A 22762-nucleotide genomic window follows, 5' to 3' on the forward strand; every position below is an offset into this window, starting at 1 on the left:
GGCAGATTAGACATTGCACTTTTGCCAGCGCTTATGCACTGTCATTGTCGGGACTTGGCGATCTCCAAAACGATTTGTTTCTGAGTTGTCACGTAAGCAGAGTGGCTGCATTCACGTTAGGTAACCTTTGCTCTCTACGTGACTAACTAATGTTTTTACCGTGTCATTATTGACTTGTGCCCACCGGCGTCGTGCGGGGCTTTGTCAGCCCTTTCTCAGACTCGCATTACCGCCGCACGATTAGCTCATATGTCGCCGCTCTCGACACCAGGAAACGCGGGCCTTTGACCGGCTGAGTCTCGTTATGAGCGGTCTCGGCGAGTTTCACATGCTCCGTAATTGACTTACCGGCGCACGAGCTTGTCTGATTAATCAGCCGCCGAGTTAGTGTCTCGCGTTCCCACCGTTGGGGGCGGACTCGGTGGTTTCTTTGTCACCCAACCGTTGGCGTTCCTCGTGCATTTCTCAGTCCGCTGCTGCCGCCTGCTCCTTCTGCATGACACACAGTGTCGAGCTGAGCTGCTCGCCGGTCCAAGTCGTGCTCGGCGGATACGTGAGCACATGTAACGCCGAACATGTGTCGTAAATGTCTGACCGGACAGGGGCGGCGGATGGACGTGGGACAGGGAGGTATACGAGGCTGCTGACAGACGTAGAACTATGCGAGTTTGGATACCAGCGGCGCACCTATTACGGGCTCCATTCTGTCCGTTGCTCAACCGAGCCACACCTATCGAGTCACCATGAAGTTCCAAGAAGTGTGTGGGATTCCGTATAGCTTTCCTTATTCGAGAACTCCCTTTGCACTTGCGTTTCAGTGATTCTCTCACAAAGATAACAAACCGTTAACGCTGAACGACTGTTGGCTCATTTTAGAGACCGACGAACCAACATCATTAACGAAGTAAATTACCCTGGAAAGCGATACCCGCCTCTGAATGACGGAGCTGCTATCACTCTCATCAGATTACCGTACTCTGCTCTGGCCTCGAGGGCCGAATCTGGTGCCTTGGAGCCGAATCTGGTGCCTCTGGTCCGCACAGACCGCTCTGTTCCTCCCCACGGCGCGTCCATCTCACACCGAGCTATGAGGAAGCGGCGCCGCGCCGGTGCGGCGGTACCTCCGTCACGCTGGTGCCTCTCGCTGCCTCGCGTCGGCTCCCGTCGTCGCCTCGCGCGACTGGTAATCGTGGGACTCGGAACCACTGTTGGTGGACGCCTGTGCACTGCCAGTGGATAGCGGAGGGAGGCGACAGGCGCCAGTCCGCGGGGTAATCGTAGGACAACCCTGCTACGAGGTCCGGACGACGGTGTTCCGTCCAGTTAGTCGGATATTGACGACCGTCCGCCGCCGCGCCGGTGGGTTTCTGGGTCGGACGCCCCGGTCCAATGGTGATGGCCGATTACGTCCGATCGGACAGGGGATGGATCAGTGGCTGACGGTAATTGGCTGTTTACCGTTCTGGCTTATGTGATGAAGATATTGCTTCGACGTCTAACTGGATTCTTGAATGTGGCTGAACAAGCGTTTGCTAAGCATACTTGCTGTGCTTTGAGTATTTTTAATGTGAGTTAATTTTAATAACGAGCCATTCTGTCCCGTTCGTATACTCTAACCCAGGCGTTTTCTGCCACCCTCGCTGGTATCCGAGACAGCACGCTCGTTCCCCCAGCCCTCATATTTGCGGTGCGGGTGGCGAGCAACAGGTGCCGTCGCCGTCACCGTCTCCCGTTATCCACTGAAGCGGCCGCTCCGCCCCGACGGCAGATGGTGCGGGTCTACGGCCCCCGAGGGACCACACGGTGGACGGACACACACACGGCCGGACGCCGGTGCCAGGACGGACCGGATTTATGTGCGAAAGGGACTGGACTGTTCAGCAGAACCCGCATTCAGACTTAGTCGCCTGGGGCTCTGGGTTATGGGAAGGGTAGCATAGCAGGACCGGAGCCATCGGGGAGGAACACCTGCCTGCTGGACACTAAACGTCTTGCTCTTCTCGGTGTTGTTTTAGCGTTGAATGCAGGTAGAGTTAACAGGCTAGCTTCAATTCTGGATATTCGTATAATGGGCTTTTATCAGACGGAAGTATTCGAATTACCGAGCAAAGCATGTCAAGAAAAATAAGTCAGTGGACGATCTCACTAGCATAATGGCAATTTCTCCAGGAAATAATCAGTCCGTCTGCCACGCGTGATGCGTCTGTCCGCGAGAGCTTCAGCCACCTTCAGTCTTCACGGTTGTCCCATACCGCCTTCTTTCATCCCCCTTCCCTCCGCGCTGTCCACCGCATGAGCCATTGACCCTTGACGAGACCAGCGGCTATCACAGGCTTTACTACCAAATGACAGCGGTCACAGCCACGCACGAACGCACTGTCCTCTCTCCGAGGCGGGAAGAACAGGCGGTGCGTGGGGAGGATATTTCTTTCTCGGGATCACCGTCACGGAGAGCGAGTTACAGACGATGACCGGTGACCAGTGGAAGCTGGAAACTCAGGACAGAGAGAGGCTTACTGGTTGACCGATGGAACTTACATGACAAGATGCTCTCCGGTGATTGGTGAAGTGAAATACAACTTGTGATATACCTGACAGCTTGCGCTGGCCAATGGCCATGTACTTGATAGGGGCACGACATTTAACGAAAATGGATGGAGCTCGGATGATTCTTCAATCATTGAGGGTAGAATATGCCACATTTCCTCCGTGCTGTCAGAATTATTTTTAATAGCACATTTGTATTGCCAGTGTGTAAACCGCGCTGTAAACTAAACAAATCAAAGTCACGGTTGTAAACTGAGTCACAATGTCGTAAGGCTTGTCACGACTGCCTCCCCTTGCCGTGCGATTTAATGTGACTGACTACATTCACTGTTCAGGCACGATTTTGTGACCAAAGTTCATTCATGTCTTTGTAGCGCTGAAATCATGTGCAATCAGTGGCGGATCCAGGGGGGGGGGCAAAATGGGCATTTGCCCCCCCCCAAACGGCATGATTTTAACATTACGCCTATGGACGATGCATGGAAAGAATCGATAAATTTTTATGGTTTGCCCCCCCCCCCCAAACCTCTGAGCTGGATCCGCCTCTGTGTGCAATGCAATGCAAAATTGATCGGATATTCGTTATGAGCATACCAACCAGCTTTTGACATCTCACAATCTCTGTCGATGGTGGTGGACAGCGAGCGCGCCGGTCTCACGGAATTTTCCGGGTTATATTGGGGCTGCTGGTGCCTGTTAGTTGATCATATGCGGAAACGTCTATTGGTGGCGCGCCGGCTCTTGGGAAGTCTACTCTCGCTTCCGCATGTGCCCGTAGGCTTGACGGCAAACCGCACGTGTGGATGGCTCTCACTCTAGTTTACTGACTGCATCGCAGCTTTTTTAATCTGATCTGGGCGTGTGTCCAACTCTAACTTCGCCGTCGGTCCACTATCCCCCTCCCCCTCTGTCTGCCTCGCGCCCGCCGTCGTCGTCGGCGGCCCCGCACCTGTTCTGTCCATCCGGTGGCCACAAAAACACCCGGTCGGCGCGTCCGGCGGCGACGGCCAGTGGTCAGCCCTGCGCGGTGGTCGCCAGTAGCTGCTCATAACACAGCGCGGTCCACCGACCGGCGCGGCGGGCGCCGGCCAGACGCCGGCCACTGACCACTGCACGGAGCCGGCCCCGCTCCGCCCCCGCCCCCGCCCCATAACCGTACGGAGCCCGGCGCATGGACGGCTGGCGCGGCAGTAATGGGGAGTAGTAGGCGGGGTGGTCTATTGAATGCACTGGGTTGTGGACAGAAAGGAGAATCGTGAAGTTATGTAGATGGATATACAGATGCGTATCGCGCGTTTCAGCATTTCCATACCTCGAGACGGTTCCTGCTTAAGGGTTAATCGTTTCAGTTCAGCTCTCCTCATGAATAGCAGACCTGTTTGATAGTTTTCTGAGCCTGCCGCCGGCCAGCACGGCACCAAGGTCGCTGAGTCGTTGACCTGTGACCTCTGAGGTGACCGGGTCGTGACCCCGGTGCCCGGTGATCTGGCGTGCCCCGCCCTCCTCCATCGATGGTATCGGTTAATGAGCCGATCTTATAGAGCTGTGGTCTTAATGGTCCAGTTTCGTAATGTAATATCGGCTAAGTGAGGTAGTTCATAGATTGTGGGCAAGACTAACCCTATGTGATTATGTGTGGCAAGGGTTAGGGCATTTTGTGTGAAGCTGATTACAATAACGAATTCTTGGGCTGGATTATAAATCAAGCAAAGTATTTTTCTATCCAATATATTGACTCTTTCTCATCGATGAAAACCTCGTCCTTTTCATATAACTATGCTAATGAGGCATGAGGTAAGAATCAGTTATATATCTACAATGTATCGTCTTCGCACGCGGACGTGACAGTCGCAATTTTCCAGGTCTCGTGCCATATATTGTAAGTACCTACCTATCATTGTGCGCGGCTTCGTTTACTCGTGTGTTGCGCTATTTCCGACGTTCACTCGTGCGTTATCATCCGGCCATCTCCCGATGTACCGTTCCGTTTCCCTGCCGCCTGTCCCTTCCAGCCAATCCCACCGGTCCCGACTAATCCTCGTCGTAAATTCAGTGGCTACACAACGGGACGTTTATTGGTTCATAGCTGAGCAGTTTCCCGGTGTGTTTCACCAGAATGATAACATCGCACGTCACTGGACCAATGCCGTGACGTCGCAGGACCGGACAGCGTCACACACGGGTGTGACGTTACGCGGGGAACACGGTTAGCATCACAGTCGGCTCCGGCATGTTCCGACCCTCTCAGACATCAGTCACTGATGTCACCCCACAACTTCTCCCTCACATCACTGATATTATCTCGCCCATCATTCGAACTTGAACGGCATTCTTTCACTCACCTATCCCAAACATCCAGCATTTTTGTTTGAAAAATCATCATACAGCACAACACATTCGTTCACCTATCCTAAACAATCGACATTTTTATACAGCATAATCACATAACATAAATACAAAACAACGACATCGCTGTTGACGATCGGACATAACACGGCGAGTTTGAAATGACCGAATATGGCTGCAAATAGAACCACCGAGCTGCCCTGGCCCGGGGTCACAGTTTATCGCTGTCTCGCTGCTCTGGGGGGGGGGGGGGGGGCTGTATCAGGCCTTAGGCCGCTTCTGAATATGGAGTGTGCCGGAGTCTGACCGGCTCACGAACGACCAGTACTAAGGCATTCCTATGAGGCCTGCAGCATGATCGCCACTCCGGTGCTGCCCCGCATTGTCCGGGCGGCGAGATACGGGACGACCCACACAGCCGCCACCGCTGCCGCCCGCGGGGCGCGCACTCCTCACTCTTACTCTCACTCGCTCACTCGCTCACTCACATCACGGTCCAGCACGGTCCGGCACTTAGCCACTGTCTGAACCCCCTCTGATCAGCCGATCTGATTTCGTCACTCGAGGTACGCGAGTCCTGCCCCTGCGATGCCACTAGCTCAGAGTTTCTTCTGTGATGTAATCGACCACTCCGGCCACGCCGCCCGGGATAACTTGTCAGGGTGTGCCTTGGTGACGGGCGCTAGGGTCAGACGGCTCTTCGTGTGCCGGCTTTTCTTAGACGTCCAGCTTGAGGTACTGGACGCGATCGCTCCTGGTCCTAGACCTCGCCAACGCTGAGTCCCCAGATATCGACCGCACCTTGTCCTGGACGCGGCTGAGTTCTCAGACATGCTGGACGCCTTGACCTCAGATATGTTCGACCTCGCGCCCTTGGAGGTGTTCGATATCGTGCTCTCATAGCTGGACGAGGTTAACCCTTAGAGCTGGACGAGGCTGGCCCTCAGAGCTGGACGAGGTTGTGCCCGCCGTTGCGCGCGGTGGCGTTGGCCGCCATGTAGATGTCCATGTCGTGGTCAGTCCAGCCGTCCGTGTCGTCGGTGAACTGACTGGAGAGCCGGGACGTACTCCGGTCACGGGACATGGACTGCCGCCGGCTGCGGCGCCGGTCGCCGCCTCCGCCCCCGCCCCCGCCCCCGCCGAAACCGGACGCCAGAGACGTGCGCGAGGCTCGCAGCTCTGAAACGGAACAGACAGAGGGGTTAGAACCAAATCACAAAACAGTATTGAGTATATAATGTGAAAAGCCACATGCAGTGAAAATGTGAACTAAAATAGTGAAAATACAAAGGAAAACTGTGTTGCATTGAAATAACGCTGTTATATCGAATCTCTTCAAACGAATAATGTTACTTGAAGCAGAGCATTAGTAGCGTAGTAGCGTATTGCATTATTAGAACGCTGTTTTGGTTAATTCTTCTTCCTGACTACAAATGTCTGACTCAAATATCACAAATATCATAGCAGCGCCGGGTAAAGAAGCAGCATGCAAGATGGCAGCAGGGAGATTCGTGCTAACGATAGAAAGACGGACAGACGATCAGAGAGACGGACGGACAGACAGACAGAGGCCAAGGTGTCGGGTGGACGTCACATACCTATCACCGGCGCGGTCCCGGCGCGCTACAGGGGAATGTCATGCTGAGAGCTGTACAGGTCACTAAGTAAGGCATCTTGCCACAAGCTCCCCGACGAACACACCGAACCTACCAGAACAGAACAGACGAGAGGCGGCCGTCAGTCGATGATGGCAGTGCTAAGCGAGCGCTTCAAGCTAGACAATTTTGGCTTTCTCTTTATAGTATTGTTTTTTTCAGCAAATCAAGCATACGCACTATGGTTGCTTGAAATACCATAAGATGAACTTGATGCAAGCAAAACGAGTCGGATCATTAATTTTGAGTTAGTGGATATTATTTCGATTAACCTCCTGTACAGAGCACACGTTTTTCTCAAGGGCAAAAGATTAGCTAGCTCAGGTGTTGCTCTTGAGCTTCATTCATTCAAGCTTCAAGCTAGCCTTAATTTTCTTTGAGCATATCTATATCTCATTGCTAGATGACGTTGCAACTAGCAAACGTCAATCAGACCATACTTCTCGCCAGTGGAACTGGATTGGCTCAGTATATGACAAAGCGGTTACGTCCGGCTGCTATCGTTCTCCTCAGCCTCTGATTGGCCCATCCACTGACCTGGCCGGGGCAGCGCGAGGCCGTGACCTCCGCCGTGTGTGGAGAAGTGGCCCGACATGGCCGAGTAGCTGCGCAGCGACTGACCGTCGGCCAGACTGCGCCTCCGCCACGAGCTCCTCGAGACCTGCGAGCGCGCGTCATCCGGCAAGAAGTCCCGGTTTGAGGTACCTATGGGGCGTCAGAGAGAAATGGTCAGCTCGGGGGTCTGCCAGGGTGGGTATTGCCTTGGTATTGCAGGCTGCGTATTGTGCTAAGAGGCCTGAACACAGAACATACAGAGCTTGAAGTTCAAGACTCCGTCAAGCTCCAAAAGGACATGGTGACATTTCAAATCAGTCCTTGACTATCGCAGTCACAGTACATCTCTACCACGCACCATTTACCCTCACTGCCGTTCGTCACTCACCCTTTCCGTCCATATGATACATCCTTGCCCTGGGGATGCTGCGGTGGCTGTACATGGACAGCTGGTCCCAGTCCTTGGCGCCCCGCAGTGTGCCGATGCTGGCCAGAGGCGGCGCCGGCGTGTTCGCCAGTACGGCTGGCAGCGGATCCTTCCGTTCGCGGCCGCGCCGTCGGTTGCAGCAGATGAACACGATGACGGCGATGACGATGGTTCCGCAGATGGCCGCACTCGCCGCGATCACGAACGTGTCCATGTGCGTGGGCGCGGCGGCGTCCGTGCGGATCTCGCGACACTGCCGCTGCGGCACCGTCTCTGGAGAGATGTCGATGTCCTCCAGAGAGACCACGCACACGACGATGCACTCTTGCGACGGCACGTTCTTGATTTTGAACTCCTTTTCGGACGGCGCCAGCGGCGGACCCTGTTTGAAGACGTCGTCGCCGAAGAGGCGGTACACCACTCGGAAGCCGAGGATGTTGGGGACATCCGACTCCCACTGTATGACTACGGCGCTGCCGCGGCGGTACGCGTCCTGCACCCGCACCTCCTCTGCTGCCTGGCCGGTGCGCGAGGCCGCTCCGCCGAACGCCGACTCGGGCTTGAAGATGAGGCTGGGCCGGGCGGTGGGCGCGGCGGCCGCCACTACGGGCGCCTCGGAGGAGGGCGCGCGCCGGTACGGCGGCTGGGTGTACACCGGCCGGAAGGTGGTCGCCTCGGGACGCCGGGTGATCTGCACCTCGGCCGTCGGACGGCGCGTCGGCGGCGTCGGCTGCGGCGTGGTCTCGACGGGCGCAGCGGGGGCGGCGGTGGGTCGCGGCGCCGGCGGACGGGGCCGCGCGATGCGACGTCGCTCGGTGGTTCGCCGACGCTCGGTCGTCGTCTCCTGAGACGTGGACGGCGGTCGGCGCTCGGTGGTGGTGGTCTCGGCCACACAGACAAACTCTGAGGAGAGCGGGCGGAGTGGGTTATAGGACGTCGAACGGACCGGTGGGGCGCGGACGCCGGGGTGCCGTCCCGGCTCGGTGATTCTGTTTGATGGATGACGCGCCGTGACCGGCACAGTCAACGGTGCGTCCCCGACCATAACAGGCATCCCACGATTTAAAAGCCCGCAAGTGGCGGTGTTGCGTTCACGGTTTATCGGCTGCGTTTATCAGAGCCGCAAAGCGTGACACTGAGGCCTGTTGGAGCGTTCTATGCCTGTCACCTGGTTCGTGAGTGATTGATTTTAATTTGTTTAGGAGATCTCAACGGATCGAGTGAAAAACTTTTGATGTCGAAATGCATAAAATAAACAATATATAACAAGATATATTCCTCTCGATTCTCTTCAAATCTTGCACAGTGAAGAGGTGAACAATGAATATCTTAACCCTAGAACGCCTAGGGGGGGGGGGGGGGGGGTTGTATCAACCCCCCCTGAGGTTTTTTCGAAGTGCACGCTAAACGGCTTGTCGTAGCGGGCTGAAATTTTCAATACCCTCTGGGGCAACCTTTGCGCATCTTTTGCCGAAAAAAAATTGATCGGGTCATGTCAGGTCACGGAGTTATGACGTCATAAGAGGTACAGCCTCCGGCCGGATTTTCACACAAACTGAGTGCCAACGCCCGAGGTTTCCTGCCGGTGGTACGGACATCGGTTGATGGATCGTGATGAAACTTCCCATGCATGTTGGGGCAAGTATTGGCTATCATATGGTATAAGAAATTTGACCGGGTCAGGTCAGGTCACGGAGCTATGACGTCACAAGAGGAACAGCGTCCGGTACTATTTTTGAAAAGCGCCCGAACGACTATTTTGCTAATTCTTGTCACCTCAATGGGAATATGCAGCAATATTAGCTTCTATAGGGAGCAAATGGACCTCCCAAATCCAAAAATACAATCAGATTTCAAAAATTTAAATTTTGATTTTTCGAATTTAAGCCGCCGACTGTGACCTTGCCGACTTCCGGCGCTCCCAACGCGCCATTTTTAGAGCTAGGGAAACGAAATACATACCAACCGATAGAGAATTGATCAAGGAACACGATAGTGAAGGTTTCAAGTCGATATCTCCCACCGTTTTGCCGCAATCGCCGCCGAAAGTTGAAAAAAGTCTATTTTTCCGAAAATTTGACCTTTGACCGGTCAAAAGTAGGTCAAATGTTGACCTAGGACCAAAAAATATACCACCAATCGCGAGATCTCGTTGAGAGCAATCCGTTGGTTTTTTCCGCTAAGCTCTACGACCTTCCGTTTCGAAACGCCAGGGGGGGGGGGTCGTAACAACCCCCCCCCCCCTGGTCGTTCGTGTTATGAGAAATGGCCTGGTCGTGCGAGGGTTAAGTCGTTTTCCAATTCAATTATCTTATGCCATGTTTATAAACCTCTACTTAGAGCTCCCGTCAGCTACCCTGTCCAAACCTACCTTCGACGTTGAGCTGGTAGAATGTGCGGTCGCGGAAGTCAGGCGGGCTGCCGCAGAACTGCGGGTTCCGCTCGCGACTGGTGACCTGCAGGTCGGCGTCGCGGATCCACTGGGCGATCCAGCGCACGCGGCAGTCGCACGTCAGGAAGCGGCCGCCCAGGCTGAGGCCGCGCAGCGTGGAGCGCAGGTGGCTGAACGCCGCCTCCGGCAGTGTGGCCAGCGGGTTCCCGTCGAGCGCCAGCAGCGTGAGCGACGTCATCGACTTGAGACAGTTGTCCGGCAGCTCGGTCAGCAGGTTGAAGCCGATGTCGAGCACCTGTCGAGACGTGGGACATGAGACTCGGCTGTAATAGCGCGGGTGTACGGATGAGAGACGCGATTATGATGGTGGTGTGCTTCTTGGCCAATAGTTAGCATTCCTAAACACGATGACTAATGGGAACTCTCATGGCTGTTTAGTGTAACTAGCTGATGCATCACAACCGGAATTGGGATTTTAGGAACAGTTCCAGTTTCAGTCGTAGGCGCGACTGGGCGAAGTCCGAGAAGCCCGCTGAAGCAGCGCCGTCTCTGTTACGGCTGATCGATCGTCCGGTCGTCACGGGTGATCGGGTTTGCAGAGCTCGCCGGCCGACGCCGATCCGTTATGCAGACAGCGGCCAGTCATGCGCGCCGGGTTTTGCGCGCAGAGGTGGAATTTCTGCGCGTTAGAGTCGTGACTGCGTCCCAGACGTGTGAGAAGGAAAATGGCGCGACGTTTCTCATTTCTGTCGTGAGTTTGTACAGGAAACATTACCGCATGCCTCGATCCGAAGTTTTGATATGTTCTGTATTTCACGTACTTTGCTAGAGATACGCGCGTTTCCGTTTCGGTGAAATTCTTTTTCGTTTATTGTGTCAATTTTCTATTCAGCGCCAAAATGAGCTTTATTTGGTGAAATGTGCAAAACGTCTTATACGTGTATTTGCTGTGCAATTTATTTACAACTTTTGACGCTGTTGCGTAGGCTAGAGAGTACCTATTTCGTAGGCTCCCCACATAAGTACCCAAACCCCCGTTCATAAAAAGTACTCACCCTAAGTCGCCCCATGATCCTCATGGCGTCGGTCGGAAAGTCGGCGATCAGGTTATTCAGCAGGCTGAGCGAACTGAGCGTGTCGTTCACGCCCCGGAAGACGGTCGGTTCCAACACCTGGATCAGGTTCCGCTCCAGGTTGAGCGCCGTCAGAGATCCCATGCCGGCGAAGGCGGCTGTGGGGAGCTGGGTGATGCTGTTCTGGGCCAGGTCCAGGAAGGCGAGGCTGGAGAGGCTGTTGACACCCTCGGGCAGCGAGCGTAGTCCGGTGCCCTTCAGGTTCAGGTTCTTCAGCGACTTGTCGAGCCCGGAGAAGGCGCCGCCGCTGAGGGTGAGGTTGTTGTCGGCCAACTTCAACGTCTGCAGCGAGAGCGTCTTGAAGGCGCCGTCGGCGACGTACTCGATCCGGTTCTTGGATAGGTCCAGCAGCTCGAGTCGCTTCAGCTTCTGAAGTGCCTCGGTGGGCACGTCTGTCAGAGCGTTAGACGCCAGGTTGAGGTTGCGCAGCCGTGACTCCAGGCCGGCGAACGCGCCCGGCGCGATGGCCTCAAGGTCACAGTCGGAGAACTGGATGTTCTGCACGGGGATGTTGGCGAACACGTTGCTGGGCAGACTGCGGATGGTGCTGTTGGTGACGTACAGCAGGTCCAGCTCCTGGTTGGGCACTGCGGCCCGCAGCGCGCCCAGCAGCCGGCTGAAGTCGACGAACTGGCACTGCACGGAGAGGGCGGCTCCGGCGGGCCGCGCGCACACGCAGGAGCCGTGCAGGTCGGCCATATCCCTCGGCCAGGGACACTGGGCGCGGCCGGAGGAGGCGGCGGCCAGCGCCAGCAGCGCGGCTAGCAGCGGTCTCCGCATCGTGACGGCTGAAACGGACAGAAGGACGGGTCAGGAGCGGCGCCGGAGACCCCGCGGTCCACTGTGACAGACTGGGACGCGGAGCCGAGATCGAACTCCGCCGTGAGCATTAGTCATTGGTGATTAGTCACAGTGTTCATAGTATAACCGCATTCGTACTCCGGGTCACGTTGAGTCATGGATCAGGTGGTTTGTGGCACGAGAAGTTCCCTTCTAAAGATGGCACATTATCTGTGCAACATCCCCGGCCAGCCTCGTTGTTCCGTGTCGGTTTGTCACATCCTGCATTGACCTTACTAATGACCCCGCCGGTACCGGACCGGTCTCTGTGGACCGAGGACCAGGACCTAGACCGGTGTCCGGATGGGGACCGGGTCCGGACCACTTGTCACCACCCTCCCGTGCCCCTAATTAGTGGGTTATTGGGTCAGACCGTTAATGACCCACGATGGCACGCACCGGACAACGATATGAAGACGCCGTTTTTACGAGTGACTAGACCTGAGTCTGTTGTTTTGTGCTAACTATGTGGTACGATTTGTGGTCCATCACGATGTTATTTACATTCTACATTAGTTGCACTTGATTGGCAATAAACGTTACATACTGATATATTATCTTCATCTTAGTATTCTCAAAATGACTTGATTGGATTATTTATGTAGGCATGAAGTAAATCGTCACCTTGCGGCCAAACATTCTGTCGCCACTGGTTCATGCCGTCAGCGCGAACAATGCTATCGTGCCCACATCTCTTCCGTCAACACTGACTCCCGCGCAGGGCCGTTTTCCCATGACACGCTCGGGTGCTCGGTGTCCAGCGTTACCGCCGTATTCAGACAATTATCCGACGCTGTGACGGCCGGCCCCGTTACGTTCCCGGTCCCGCTCACGTGTCCGCTATCCACTAATTGTCAAATCGAATGCCTTTGATCGACGGTATGTCAAGGGATTGGTAGTCTTCCTTTGTGGACGGGTCGGTGAATGGCTTTATGGTGGCCGGTGATTGGCTCATATCGTAACGAACACGCGGGTCTGAGACGACTGCCGTCTGTTAGCAGCTCCGGTCTGTTCGGAAGGAAAGCCGTTATTCACTTTGTTCCTTAGACCGAGTGTGTTATCCATTTGGTTCCGGTCATTCCATTTTCTATTTTATCTCGTCGTTTCACATCCTTTCTCGGCTTACCCCACCACTGCACAATTTCCCTGCACTCATCTCATTCTGCCTAATCTTGATCCAAATGTTTCTGCTGTTCTTTCTCTTATCCTGCTTATCATAATCATCATAAACAAAATTAAACCGCCAGAACCAGGGTTGCATATCTCCGGACCCAGCACACATGAAGGTACGGTTTATACCTATACATCCCGTCTCCTCGGCGTCAGTACGGCTAGCTCCGACCACTGCGCTGGCCGGTCACGGCCCGGTGCCCGCGGTGTGACCGGACCCGTACGGACAGACGGACGGAGCGGCGCGAGCTGGCCGGTCAACGACCGCCGCCTCCTCTGCCACCGCCGCGGCGGAGATGCCAGAACTGGCTCGGGCTGGCTGGCGGAGCGGGTGCGGTAGCTAAAAAGGGATGAGAGCTGGAGCTAGATGGATAACTAAACGAACGTGACTTGGTTGATAAGGTCATGTGTTTTTTGAGGTTTCCAAGCACGTCTGTCCGATTTGTAACATTTGGTATTACGTAGCAGTTCAAACTAGTTTTGAGAAGTGCTGGTCCACTTTCCCCATCTCCCGAACTATTTCCTCATCTTCTTTTCACTTTCGTTTGTCCATGTCGTCCTTATCTGTTCCTATCACTATGCCCACGATGTAGAGTACGTGATGCCTTTCAGCCATCTCTGCGTCCCTCTGTTGAACGCATCGTCGCGCCTGGAACCGGAATTAGAGACATGCAAAGTTAATTATTGCACAATGAACACCAATTGGTGTTTTCGTTGTCTTTTATGTATTTACGACCTTGGTTTCACACCGAAGTAGAATCTGCGGAAACGGAAATTGAGTAACATGTGGAATATAAAGATGTTCGCCACAACACCGGAATATCTGCTTTCTGAAACACTGACCGATTTGCTTTGATAACGCTTCGATTGGACGATAAAGTTACCGAAAGACACTCGAGTCATTCACACTCGAGACGCTACCAATCCATACCAATATGAAGCGCTTACACCCTAAACCATTAGATGAACCCCAGACGTCAGTGACGCGTTAGCGCACCATTCCTCACACCACTAAGTAGCGGGCCGGGTCATGTGAGGCGCCGGAGATCCGACAGGCAGGTGTTAGCCGAGATGGAGCCTCCCATTACTGGCCCGAGGCCGGCTGTGGTCGGCCCGGTCCGATCCATCCTGGGCCAGTTCCGTCCGCATTCGTCCAGCCGATAGCCCGTCACACGGGTGATCTTTTATATAAAACAGTTATTTTTTAAGGCCACCTGAGAGATGATTAAGAAAAACCGCTGCTTCACGTTTTTACAAAACCATTGTAGCATCATGAGCTGTCCGATGTTACAACTTGGAACTTATTGCCCAACCCACGAGTATCTTATCAACAGCTCAGGACATAGCGACCCAGTCCGTCTATCCCAGCTGGGTCGGATCAGCCCCGCTAATTTCCTCCGCGCCTCAGTCACTCGGTCAGTGTGTGCCCGTCATGCGGCGCCGCTTCCTGCCTCTGTCCCGCTACCCGGGCTGATTTGTCTGGTGGCCGCCGGCGGCGAATCTGACGCACAGCGGCGATTCTGACGCGCAGCGGCGCGTGTCACTCGCGCTCGTCGTGACGCGCCGCAAACGTCGACGGAAGCGCGCGCGTCGGGATTGCCACTTCCGACAGAACCGTAAGCGGCGCACCGTGCGGCGATTGCCGGCTGGATGGCCGATGGACGCTGAGTGGACGATGATGTGATGTGGCCGACAAATGATCGTGTCGGTGGCGATGACATCGTCTTTTGAACCGGGATGATTATGGGAGAACTTCGTAAGGTAGACAGGATGTAGCAGACTATGTCAAATGCGGCATGATGAGCAAACTAACCATCTGACTGAACACTGATGCGTTTTCCGTCAACGGCCTAAAGGATGGATTACCTAGCAGACTGACGGCGGGCTATTCTTTTCCAACCAACAAGAACACCCACCACATTTGACTGACAAGCAACATTCTGGCGCGCCGACCTAGTTAGCTTTGGATGAATGATGAAGTAACGAGCGTCTCTCATACGTTGGCTAGCTTCCAGCTTCAGCTCATAGACCACAAAGACCACACCTCGCCAGACCAGGCCTCGCCCCGCCAGACCGCTCAGTCTTCTGACTGACACGGTCGGTAACCGACCGAGACAGGCCCGTGTGGCCGAGACAGCTGACCAACAGAGCAGCGTCAGCCGGCGCCGCGTAATGATGGGAGAACGACAGCCGCCAGTGCCGAGTTATGGGGTAGTAATGCCGGTAATGGTCCCCGTCTCGGCGGAGAACGAGAGACGCGTGGGAGACACCGACACGGATGCTGTGCAAAATTTAGTGTGTGGATGCTGTCTAATTTGCTTGTAAATGGATGCCGTTTTTAACTTTCACAGACCACATGGTCAATGCATATTCAGATGCTGTGATGCCAGCGATTGTCGAATTTCGAGTTTCGTTGGACCGTATCGTTGCAGTCTCTTCTGGCAAACATCTGGCAGCTTCTTCCTGTTACCAGTCAGAGCCTCGTTGAATATTCTGACGGAGTTGAGCAAGACGCTGGAACAGTCGCTTCCTGACTGATGAATGTTCTGCCGAAAATCACGGATAAGTCTATGACCTTGCCCCTTTCGGCTGTTTTTCGTCTCGCTGCGCTGCGGCTGCCTCCGTCTCATTCTCCGGTAGCTGCGGCAGTCTCCGGCAGCTGCGGCAGTCTCCGGCAGCTCCGGCTCACGGCCGAGGCCGCCTCGGGCCGTGTCACTGACCCGCCGCTGACGCCATCTGGTCGGGCGGCCAGCTGACGGGCCTCCCTCCCTCCCTCCCTCCTTCCCCCCTCTCTCTCTCTCTGGACGGAGTCCCTCTGCCCCTCCCACGCACCCAGCAGAGGCCAGGAGCAGACTCTCAGTTTCGGCGACCGCCGCCACCACCGCCCAACAACTCTCATCAATACTTCATCAGCCCTCCGCTGCCGTTTTCAGTCCGAACGCCGCCTTCTCCGTCGCAGCTCTTCGACACACCGCGAACAATGACACGACTTTACACAGTTACGCCACTAACGGGGCTCCGAACAGCCTCCTGTTTTATGGAAAAGCCGACTCACAATCGCACTATTTGGCAGTTAGGCGAGCCGCCCGACTGAGTCGGCCGGTATGCTGCCAGCCGGCGACCTCTGTCGCTGTTTAGCATATATGCAGGGACACAGGGCCTCCGTTTGCCAGTGACGTAAGAGGAACGTCGAATGGCCGAGATTCCACCGAATCCTTAACGTTTTGCCCGCCTCTTGCCGTCTCAAAAGTGAACGAACTGTGACCTAGTTGAAATGGAAGCCTGCTGAAAATGCATGGAAAATATCACAGCGTCTATCTCCGTGCACCGTTTGCGACCTCGAACCCGCGCTGCGTCAGCCACGAGGCGAAGAACGGCCTCACAGAGAGCCCGGTCCGTCTGGAGGCCGGCCGCATTGTAATGACACGGGTCGTGACCGGGCGCGCTGCGGGCCGATTTGCTCGTGCGGCAGCCGGCTGGTCGCTGACCGAACCAACGCTGCACGGCGTGTTGAGAAACGCACGCAGACGCGTTCCGACGGACAGTGACTGTCGATTTCTGTGCACTGTAATTGACTTGGGGTTACCTGAGGTCACCAGAGGCTCCGAGAGGTCACCTCAGGTCACCAGAGGTCACCACGACTTGTCGTCAATGACTGCCGCATTTGCCACCCGCCGAGGCATGTGCAACACTCGAGTATGCTATTCCGTGGCCGTGACCATTGTCAGGACTATGGCTCGGCTTTTAGCGCTGGGTATTTCAGTAACGAGATGCACGGCGATTGAGAGCGATCTTAGCGATCTTATCTCAGAGGTCGTGCAAAAAGTCGATCAGACTGCCGGCGCCAATAGGGTGCGTCGGAGTGACGGCTGAGCTGTGATGGCCGCGGGCGATGCTCAGCCCTGGCCCCCCAAATGAGAGGAGTCGGATGGGTGCGGCGAAGGTCGTACCCCGGGTCGGCTGGCACCGCTGAGAAGGTGTGTGTCGAACACCGTGCTAACTCCCGAGCGGCGAATTGGCGATCCCACACGGCACTGTCTCGGCGGGATAAAGCTTTATGGGATGGTCCCTGGCTATGGTACTTGTGCCCATCAGTCAGCTGCCTTGACCTCGAAAGATCGGCGACTTAACCCTCGCCCGTAAACGGCGATCTGCCACCTTCGCCCATGCAGGGGGGGGGGGGGTTGGTGCGACCCCCCCCCCTTGGCGTTTGAAAACGGAGCGTCGTAGAGCTTAGCGGAAAAGACCAACGGATTGCTCTCGCCGAGATCTCGCGATTGGTGGTATATTTTTTGGTCCTAGGTCAACATTTGACCTACTTTTGACCGGTCAAAGGTCAAATTTTCGGAAAAATAGACTTTTTTCAACTTTCCGCGGCGATTGCGGCGAAACGGTTGGAGATATCGACTTGAAACCTTCACTATCGTGTTCCTTGATCAATTCTCTATCGTTTGGTATGTATTTCGTTTCCCTAGCTCTAAAAATGGCGCGTTGGGAGCGCCGGAAGTCGGCAAGGTCACAGTCGGCGGCAGAAATTCGAAAAATAAAAATTTAAATTTTTGAAATCTGATTGTATTTTTGGATTTGGGAGGTCCATTTGCTCCCTATAGAAGCTAATATTGCTGCATATTCCCACTGAGGTGACAAGAATTAGCAAAATAGTGGTTCGGGCGCTTTTCAAAAATAGTACCGGACGCTGTTCCTCTTGTGACGTCATAGCTCCGTGACCTGACCTGACCCGGTCAAGTTTCTTATGCCATATGATAGCCAATACTTGCCCCAACATGCATGGGAAGTTTCATCACGATCCATCAACCGATCTCCGTACCACCGGCAGGAAACCTCGGGCGTTGGCACTCAGTTTGTGAAAATCCGGCCGGAGGCTGTTCCCTTTGTGACGTCATAACTCCGTGACCTGACATGACCCGGTCAAATTTTTTTATCAAAAGATGCGCAAGGTTTGCCCCATAAGGTACCCAAAATTTGGCGGCGCTGCGCGCCGCCGTTTTTGCACTATTTCCGAAAAACCTCAGGGGGGGTTGCACCAACCCCCCCCCCTACATGGGCGAGGGTTAAGCGTCGTCAGCATCCGAACAAGGTGCCATGTCCCGGTGCCCGACCTGGTATGCAGAATGCAGCCTCCTCTTCTGTCGCGGTGAGAGACAGCTCTGCCCTGAACCGTACCACTCGCACCAGCGCGGCAGGCGGCGTGCCGGCGCGGCGGTGTCGAGCCGCGAGGATGTGGTCGCCTCTTGCGCAACACTGCGAGCTCTTAAACGCTCCGAAAGCTGACTTCCGGAAAGTGGTGCCAATTTCGGACGATTACCCGACAAGGCCGTTGTTAATCTGAACTATGACCTGCCTAGCTATTCCCGCACAAGGCGTAATAACATCGTGTCAAGTCTTTTCACGAAGCTAGCAATTGCGACCGGTTTGTAAAGCCGTATGAGCGTGTGGGGAGTATGAATAACAGCCGTGTTTGTGAACCTGCATTCGGTAGCAGCAGTGAAGCCTGCACCCTCCCAGTGCTGTAATGCAGTGTGCGGATCAAATGAGAGTGGGTGAGAACGCATCAGCATGACTCAGGTGCGGAAATGGGTCGCCGAGTCACCGAGTCAACGAGTCAACGAGTCAGCGAATCACCGAGTCATTGACCGCCGATCACCGGAAGGTCGTCCGAACTTGGCCGACCGCTCGCGGTGGCATGTCCGGTCGGAGACAGCGGAGCCACGTGACGGTTCCGGTAAACGACCGGCGCCTCAGCGATGAATTGCCCTGGCCCGCGGTCAGTCGGACAGGTCACTGCGGTCTACACAACCACCACCAGTGTGCTGTCGTCCCCGATATCCGCCGTCGCCGACGCTCCGTCGAGAGCAGTGACCGACTCACTCCGGCGTGGAGATGGGAACGCGCCGCCAAGGAGACGGGAACGCGCCGGCGTGGAGACGGCCGCATGGTTTTTCTGCCGGTGGTCGATGAGCTGTCGGGAAACGGTGCCGCGTGGATGCGAGGAGGGATGCGCTGCGCTCACTCCGGGATTCAGAGGATGACAGCGGAGTGAGGGGTCACGGGGGAAGGAGGGGAGGGTAGAGGTCGGGCCGGACACTTCCCGCTGTCACGCCGCTCCACAGGAGACGCCGCTGTCCGGTCACGAGCGCAGTGATCGGACCTCACGGTGTGGACCTTGCGGTACATCGGCGAATCACTCTTTGAACCCGGTGAGTGCAGTCTTTGCTGGTGGATGTCAAGGAGTACTAGAAACGTAACTGGAGTTAGCTAACTCGAGTTTACGAGAACGTCGGAAAGGATATCAGACAATGGTCTCGATTTGTCGGATCGGAAGAGATGAGTGAGCCTTCACAGACATATGGGGGAGAGAGAGAGGGGGAAAGGGAGGGAGGAAGGGAGGGAGGGAGGGAGGGAGAGAGAGAGAGAGAGAGAGAGAGAGAGAGAGAGAGAGAGAGAGAGAGAGAGAGAGAGAGAGAGAGAGAGAGAGAGAGAGAGAGAGAGAGAGAGAAAAGAGGAGAGAGAGAGAGAGAGAGAGAGAGAGAGAGAGAGAGAGAGAGAGAGAGAGAGAGAGAGAGAGAGAGAGAGAGAGAGAGAGAGAGAGAGAGAGAGAGAGAGAGAGAGAGAGAGAGAGAGAGAGAGAGAGAGAGAGAGAGAGAGAGAGAGAGAGAGAGGGCAGTCGACCCCGCCGTGCGGACGCCGCCTGTTCCGGCGTGTGGCGGTGTTTTTATACGGCCAGAGGTGAAGGCCCTTGCGGTCCGACATGCCTGTGGCTGGGGCTGGACACGAGGCAGTCTGGCCCCAGGGGAGAGCGGAGCGTCCTCCTGACAGCAGGTGTGCAGTTATTAGTCCCGGCCTGCGGCGGGGCAGAGACGTCCGAGAATTTCCGGTACGGAGTTCTGACGGACGGCAGCTGTGGTGGTTCGTTCGGATCTGAGGTGATTGAGGGACTAGGTGGTTTCAGCTTTCTGCGCGAGCCTTGTTTCTTGCCCACGAAACTGTAAGAATGATATGCTTTTAACATTGATCACCTCGGCGATAAGTGATCACGAAGGGAGGTGCCCCGGCTCGGGACTCTGGGATCGGTGCCGGTTTCTCGGCTCTCACGGCCGGCGCGCCACTGCCGCTGGAAAGCTGGCCACGGTTACATCATGACGACCCGGCAGCACCGGGCACCTCCCACCAGCCAGCGAGTCCGCGCCGCCGCCGTGGTCGGGCTGGGTGCCTTTCGCTGGCACGGGCCAACGGCGGAGCCCACTAGTTAAAGGTCTCACACCTGACTCTGACTCTCAAGGGTTTCAAGTTATTGTATGTTCATGTTCGTAAGTCCTCAAGTTTTCAAGCTAGCACCATTCGCTCTCTCCTGTTGCGTGGCCTTGGCCCACTCATGACTTCTTTCGAATTTGACTTCTGACCCACGATGGGTTTTTGACTCTCCACCTATGACTCATAACCGAGGACATTTGACAGAGCTGCCCATCTCCTGGCTCCCGGCTCCGGCCTCTCTGCTGCTAGGTCTGTGTTTAACCAAACTCCTACCTCCCGTCTGACTGCGGCCTTACACCCGACCGGAGCGCCTGTCGCCTTCGGGTCACAGTCCTGCCCGCTCTGACCGCTGGTATTCAGCCACCTGCCATCTGGCTGTCCCGTGGGCTAATGCCCACGGGACAGCCAGATGTCTGGAGTCTGACAGCGAGTGCGTGTGCAGCAACTGTCGTTGAGACAGCTCGTTCAACTCTTTTCCGAGATGCAGGTGTGACTGAGCGGGGAGATCGGTGCGCCTTTGGTCGACAGGGGAAGCTGCTCTGGGATGGCTGAACCAACCGATTGGTATTCTATACTTGAATGGAGCGATGCTAATTCTGCACGACGATCGATTTCCCTGAATTTTATCATCGGCCTTCGCGGTTTAGGCCCGATGGGCTCACTCCTAGAGGAAGAAGCTATTTGTGACTCCACGTTTCTCAGGCGATTCTCAGGCTCAATTTCTTGAGTTTAAAGTTTTTATATCATCACCACCCGTAGCTCGTGTTACATGGCCGCTGGCCGTGAACTTACCTGGTTTCGCTCCTCTGTCTCTCCGGGCTCTCTCTGTACTTCCGTGTCTGTGTTAACGGCGTCGGGAGCGTCTCTCACTGCTGACACATGACCTACCGACCACGTGACCGCACTGACCAGCCGCCACGCGCGCCGTCTGTACCTGGGCGCCGTTCACCGTAAACTGGCCGGCAGGTCGACCGCCGCCTCCGCGCCGCCGCTGCCCAGGAGGCGGCCGACACTGCCGTGTGACGTCACATTGGTGATGTCATCAGTGGGTGACGTCAGCGGCAGGTGATGGAGTGCCATGGTGAATCCGCACCACACGGCTACGCTGTGGGATGCTGCCTCTGGAGTTGGCTTCTTCTAAACTTAGAGGTGATGCTGGTGAATGCTGATGACAATGAACAAGAAGGGAAGTGAGACGAGGGTGTCTGTATAGTTACTGGATAATGCGTTCTTCATCTACTTATTCTCAGACTTTGAGTCTATCTCTTCATGGTTCTCAATTTATCCTTCCTAAATGTTGGCATTCATTCTATGTTTGATTGCATACGAGTTGTCGTATTGCTATTAGACGTTCTAGATTCATAAAACACATCTTTCCGCCTGATCTCTGCTCCGTGGAACTGTGACGTCACCGACATCACCTTGGCATTGCCACGCTTAAACCTGATTAGTCATTAATTTTCCCGTTGCCAAATATCTGGAAATCACAGTAGCATCGTCCTCGCATGAAGATCGGTCGCTGTTTCCTGTCGTCAGACACATCTGGTGTGTCGCGTGCGCTCGTCCCTCCGCACGTGCTCGCGTTTCTGACATGACCAATCACCCCACGTGCTCGCATTTGAGGTATGACCAATGCTGCGTGCCATGGGCAGGAAAGTCGGTCGTGTTCACAGGAAAGGATGCTCGCTGCCTCGTATAACCGAATTTGGTAGGCTGTATGGTTACGATCTGTTTCATTGTAGCTGCGTATGGGAAGTTACTCCTCTTGTTAAGGTTTGCTACTTTAGCCTAAGAAGTGTTTTCTTTTATTATGTGTATTATGTGCATCATGTACCCCGTGCCGGCGCTGGGCTCGCCAGCCGGCCGCCGAGCAGAGCTGCCGCGCCGCTCTGCGGCACAGCCTGCGTTCAGGGGCACGCGCGCCTCGGGATTGGCCGGTTGAATCACGTGGTTCGAGCTGTAGTCGAGTTAGGTCGCGGCGGTGCGCAGGGAGTTGGGCTCTAGCATTGGACGCGGCCGGGTGTGTCGCTGGATCGCAGTGGAAGGATCGGTCTGCCCGGCCGTTTCAGAAACTCAGATCCACAGATTCATGTATAAACGGCTGTCTGGAAATCGGTAGTCGGTCTGCCTGGCTGTCTACCGGGGTAAGGAGGCTCGTTTATACATGCGTCTGCAAAATTAAGGGATCGGTTTGATCTGCCGGTCTCTGTGACAGATTTGGACCCAACGCACCAACTTAACAATTTCACTTTGTACCCGACATCATGTCGGCTTGAAGGGCGGTATTTTTTGGGGTAGTCCTCGAGCATATCTTCTCGGGATTCATTTGTCATATAGGTTAAGGGTAGAGCCGGCACTGCGGCCGTTGCTCCGCTGGCAATTGGTGGCTCTAGAGTCTCTGACAGTGGGCGTTGTTTTCTGGTGA

The 22762-nt window shown here is 55.2% G+C and overlaps 2 protein-coding genes across 3 annotated transcripts in view; one reads left to right on the forward strand and one right to left on the reverse strand.

The window, feature by feature from the left end:
- The window catches only part of LOC122370713 (rab3 GTPase-activating protein catalytic subunit-like), a 52201-nt gene that overhangs the window by 12327 nt on the left and 17112 nt on the right, over window positions 1–22762 (forward strand). The window lies entirely within an intron of this gene.
- Window positions 4606–21275, reverse strand: LOC122370721 (vasorin-like). Of its 2 annotated transcripts, XM_043346582.1 has the most exons (7): window positions 21130–21275; window positions 10978–11843; window positions 9902–10217; window positions 7492–8433; window positions 7086–7253; window positions 6492–6599; window positions 6029–6072 (listed from the first exon to the last, which is right to left on the reverse strand). In XM_043346582.1, the coding sequence occupies exons 2-6, from the start codon at window positions 11833–11835 to the stop codon at window positions 6517–6519; spliced, it is 2367 nt and encodes a 788-aa protein (XP_043202517.1). In that variant the 5' UTR covers window positions 11836–11843; window positions 21130–21275; the 3' UTR covers window positions 6029–6072; window positions 6492–6516. The 2 variants fall into 2 exon arrangements, with proteins under 2 accessions (XP_043202506.1, XP_043202517.1); XM_043346571.1 differs by lacking the exon at window positions 6492–6599 and having other exon boundaries at window positions 4606–6072.

Source organism: Amphibalanus amphitrite, unplaced genomic scaffold (assembly GCF_019059575.1).
Source record: "Amphibalanus amphitrite isolate SeventyFive unplaced genomic scaffold, NRLGWU_Aamphi_draft 000035F_arrow, whole genome shotgun sequence".
Classification (NCBI taxonomy): Eukaryota; Metazoa; Arthropoda; class Thecostraca; order Balanomorpha; family Balanidae; genus Amphibalanus; species Amphibalanus amphitrite.

What these genes read in the sequence shown, in the direction of transcription:
- LOC122370721 (XM_043346571.1), bottom strand. Translation starts at nt 11,835, where the DNA reads ATGCGGAGACCGCTGCTAGCCGCGCTGCTGGCGCTGGCCGCCGCCTCC. An exon ending in GGATCATGGGGCGACTTAGG is followed by an intron (nt 10,218 to 10,977) that starts GTGAGTACTTTT and finishes ACGTCTCGACAG; the next exon opens with GTGCTCGACATCGGCTTCAA. An exon ending in CTACCAGCTCAACGTCGAAG is followed by an intron (nt 8,434 to 9,901) that starts GTAGGTTTGGAC and finishes CGCTCTCCTCAG; the next exon opens with AGTTTGTCTGTGTGGCCGAG.